The 2,847-nt window shown below is 43.4% G+C and overlaps 1 protein-coding gene across 1 annotated transcript; it reads right to left on the bottom strand.

Annotated features, from left to right (window-relative positions):
• Window positions 1-264: 264 nt before the first annotated feature.
• Window positions 265-2,146, bottom strand: LOC138351510 (anti-sigma-I factor RsgI-like; the record flags this gene model as incomplete). Its single annotated transcript, XM_069303319.1, has 1 exon — window positions 265-2,146. A coding segment is annotated over one exon (894 nt), but the record flags the coding sequence as incomplete, so codon positions are not given.
• Between the last annotated feature and the right edge of the window lie 701 nt (window positions 2,147-2,847).

Here is a 2,847-nt window from a genome sequence, read left to right as displayed (position 1 = left end):
TCAAAAAATTGTTATTTGTTAAATTTTTCTTCTATTTATTTGAGCAATAGATATAATTGTTACCTTCTTAGATATAATTTTCCTGAATTATGAATATCAAAGTTATAAGGAATGATATAGGAAATAGAGTAATTAGGAATTGCTATTGTTCTTTTTAGTTTATTAAAGATACCTTTAACTTTATTTACATTTAAGAGGGAGATAAACATATGTTATATGTGACGCAACGTAACGATGTTTGGGGTGTTTGTGGTACAGGTGATGTGTGCAGCGTGTTCAGTGCTCTGGTGTTGGACGTGTGGCCAGGCAGCCATCAACCCCAGGCTCTCAACTTCAGCAAGTGCTTCACCCTTCTACCAGCCGTCTCCGGTCTTGCAGTAGATCCGGCTCCCTTCTCCTCCTGCACCGCTCCAGGCTCAGATCCTCTTTTTGCTGTTGATGGCTACAATTGTTCGTCGCGGTCCTGCTTTATCACCACCAAGTTATCATCACCCTGGTGGCAGATTAACTATCCCCAAACTCTCTCCTTTACTCGAATCATCATCCGACAGCTTCCAAGTATTCTTCTGGCAGTAGAAGTACGTATTGGAAATAACGAATTCTCCTATCTAAACACCATGTTTGGCTATCGCACTCCGTCCTCCGATGGCACAGTGATCTTCGATTTTCCTCAGCCGGTAATAGGTAAAGTCCTGACCATCTCAGGGTCACCTGGGGTGATGAGCCTCTGCCAGGTTCAGGTATTTACCCAGTAAGTAATCTCCAGAGGGAAACATCTGGGCAAACGAAGCTTTAACACAGAATTAACGTTATAGACGTTCATCCTACGTTGATTGAATATTATTAGATGGTATTTGTCCCGCAGGAAGCTTCCGCCACCATTGTTCTGGGAACTGTGTCAACTTTGTCCCGCTGGAAGCTTCCACCACCATTGTTCTAGGAACTGTGTCAGCTTTGTCCCGCTGGAAGCTTCCACCACCATTGTTCTGGGAACTGTCAACTTTGTCCCGCAGGAAGCTTCCACCACCATCTTCTTGAGGTTATCTTGAGATGATTTCGGGGCTTAGCGTCCCCGCGGCCTGGTCTTCGACCAGGACTCCTTTATTTTACACACCTCTCAGGAAGCAGCCCATAGCAGCTGTCTAACTCGCAAGTACCTATTTACTAATAGGTAACAGGAGCATCAGGGTTAAAGAAACATTTTGCCCATTTATCTCCGCCTCCACCGGGGATTGAACCCGGAACCTCAGGACTACGAAACCAAAATGCTGTCCACCCAGCTGTCAGGTGCCCTGTTCCAATGGCGCACCATTGTTCTGGGAACTGTAAACCTTGTCCCACTGGAAGCGTCTACCACCATTGTACCAGGAACTTTGTCAACTTTGTCCCGCTGGAGGCTTTTGCCACCATTGTTCTGAGAACTGTTAGCTTTGTCCCGCTGGAAGCTTCTGCCCCCATTGTTCTGGGAACTGTTAGCTTTGCCCCGCTGGAAGCTTCTGCCACCATTGTTCTGGGAACTGTTAGCTTTGCCCCGCTGGAAGCTTCTGCCACCATTGTTCTGGGAACTGTTAGCTTTGTCCCGCTGGAAGCTTCTGCCACCATTGTTCTGGGAACTGTTAGCTTTGCCCTGCTGGAAGCTTCTGCCACCATTGTTCTGAGAACTGTTAGCTTTGTCCCGCTGGAAGCTTCTGCCACCATTGTTCTGGGAACTGTTAGCTTTGCCCCGCTGGAAGCTTCTGCCACCATTGTTCTGGGAACTGTTAGCTTTGCCCCTCTGGAAGCTTCTGCCACCATTGTTCTGGGAACTGTTAGCTTTGCCCCGCTGGAAGCTTCTGCCACCATTGTTCTGGGAACTGTTAGCTTTGTCCCGCTGGAAGCTTCTACCACCATTGTTCTGGGAACTGTTAGCTTTGTCCCGCTGGAAGCTTCTGCCACCATTGTTCTGAGAACTGTTAGCTTTGCCCCGCTGGAAGCTTCGGCCACCTTTGTTCAGGGAACTATCAGCTTTGTTCCGCTGGAAGCTTCCGCCACCATTGTTCCTGGAACTTTTGTCAACTTTGTCTCGCTGTGTAGGGAAATCTGGCTCCAGAATACTAATAATAATGATGATTAATTTTCGAAGGACCTTTCCATTTATGGGAGAAATAAATTAAATATTTAAACTGAATAAATTAGAGAAACCAGTGCCTATGGATCTCTAATCATATATAATGTAGGATGCTCTGAGATGCTAGATAATGTAAAGTGATTAACCATAAAAATCTTAGAGTAATGGGCTGTAGAATAATAATTAAAATTATAGAGCCAAATCCCTCCACAAACTTTGGGGGGTTATTCTATAATGTAGTGCAAATCAACTAATGCATTAACTGAGCTATAAATTCTATACAAATGCTTGTAGGTGCACTACAAATTACTACAATATGAATATATGTTATTAGTATTAGCATATATGTGAAATATGTATTAGTTACGAAATGTAGAGATAATAATGCATATCAATGAATAAATGAAGTATATAATTAATATGCAAATAAATGGAAATTCATTAACTCTTAATCTAGAAAAGATACTATCTTCTAATGCATACTGATAAAATTCTCAACTGTGTTAGAGGAACGTAGAATTCGTCCAATCTCTACAACACGTTGGAACCAGCCGGGAGATAGTAATCCTTGGGACACTTGATCATGGGAACAGTTACACGCCTCCACAGTTGAATTACACCACGCTGATATAAATCATTTCCGTAATTTCCTCTCCAAACTAGTATTCCGTAATTTCCACTCCAAAAGTATTCAGGGAATGCAAGATCTAAAATAATTGGAGGGGTGGAAGCAGCACTTA

The sequence above is a fragment of the Procambarus clarkii genome, chromosome 50 (assembly GCF_040958095.1).
Source record: "Procambarus clarkii isolate CNS0578487 chromosome 50, FALCON_Pclarkii_2.0, whole genome shotgun sequence".
In the NCBI taxonomy this organism is placed as follows: domain Eukaryota; kingdom Metazoa; phylum Arthropoda; class Malacostraca; order Decapoda; family Cambaridae; genus Procambarus; species Procambarus clarkii.
Note: the sequence above shows the minus strand (reverse complement) of the source record. Positions and strands in the feature narration are given on the sequence as shown.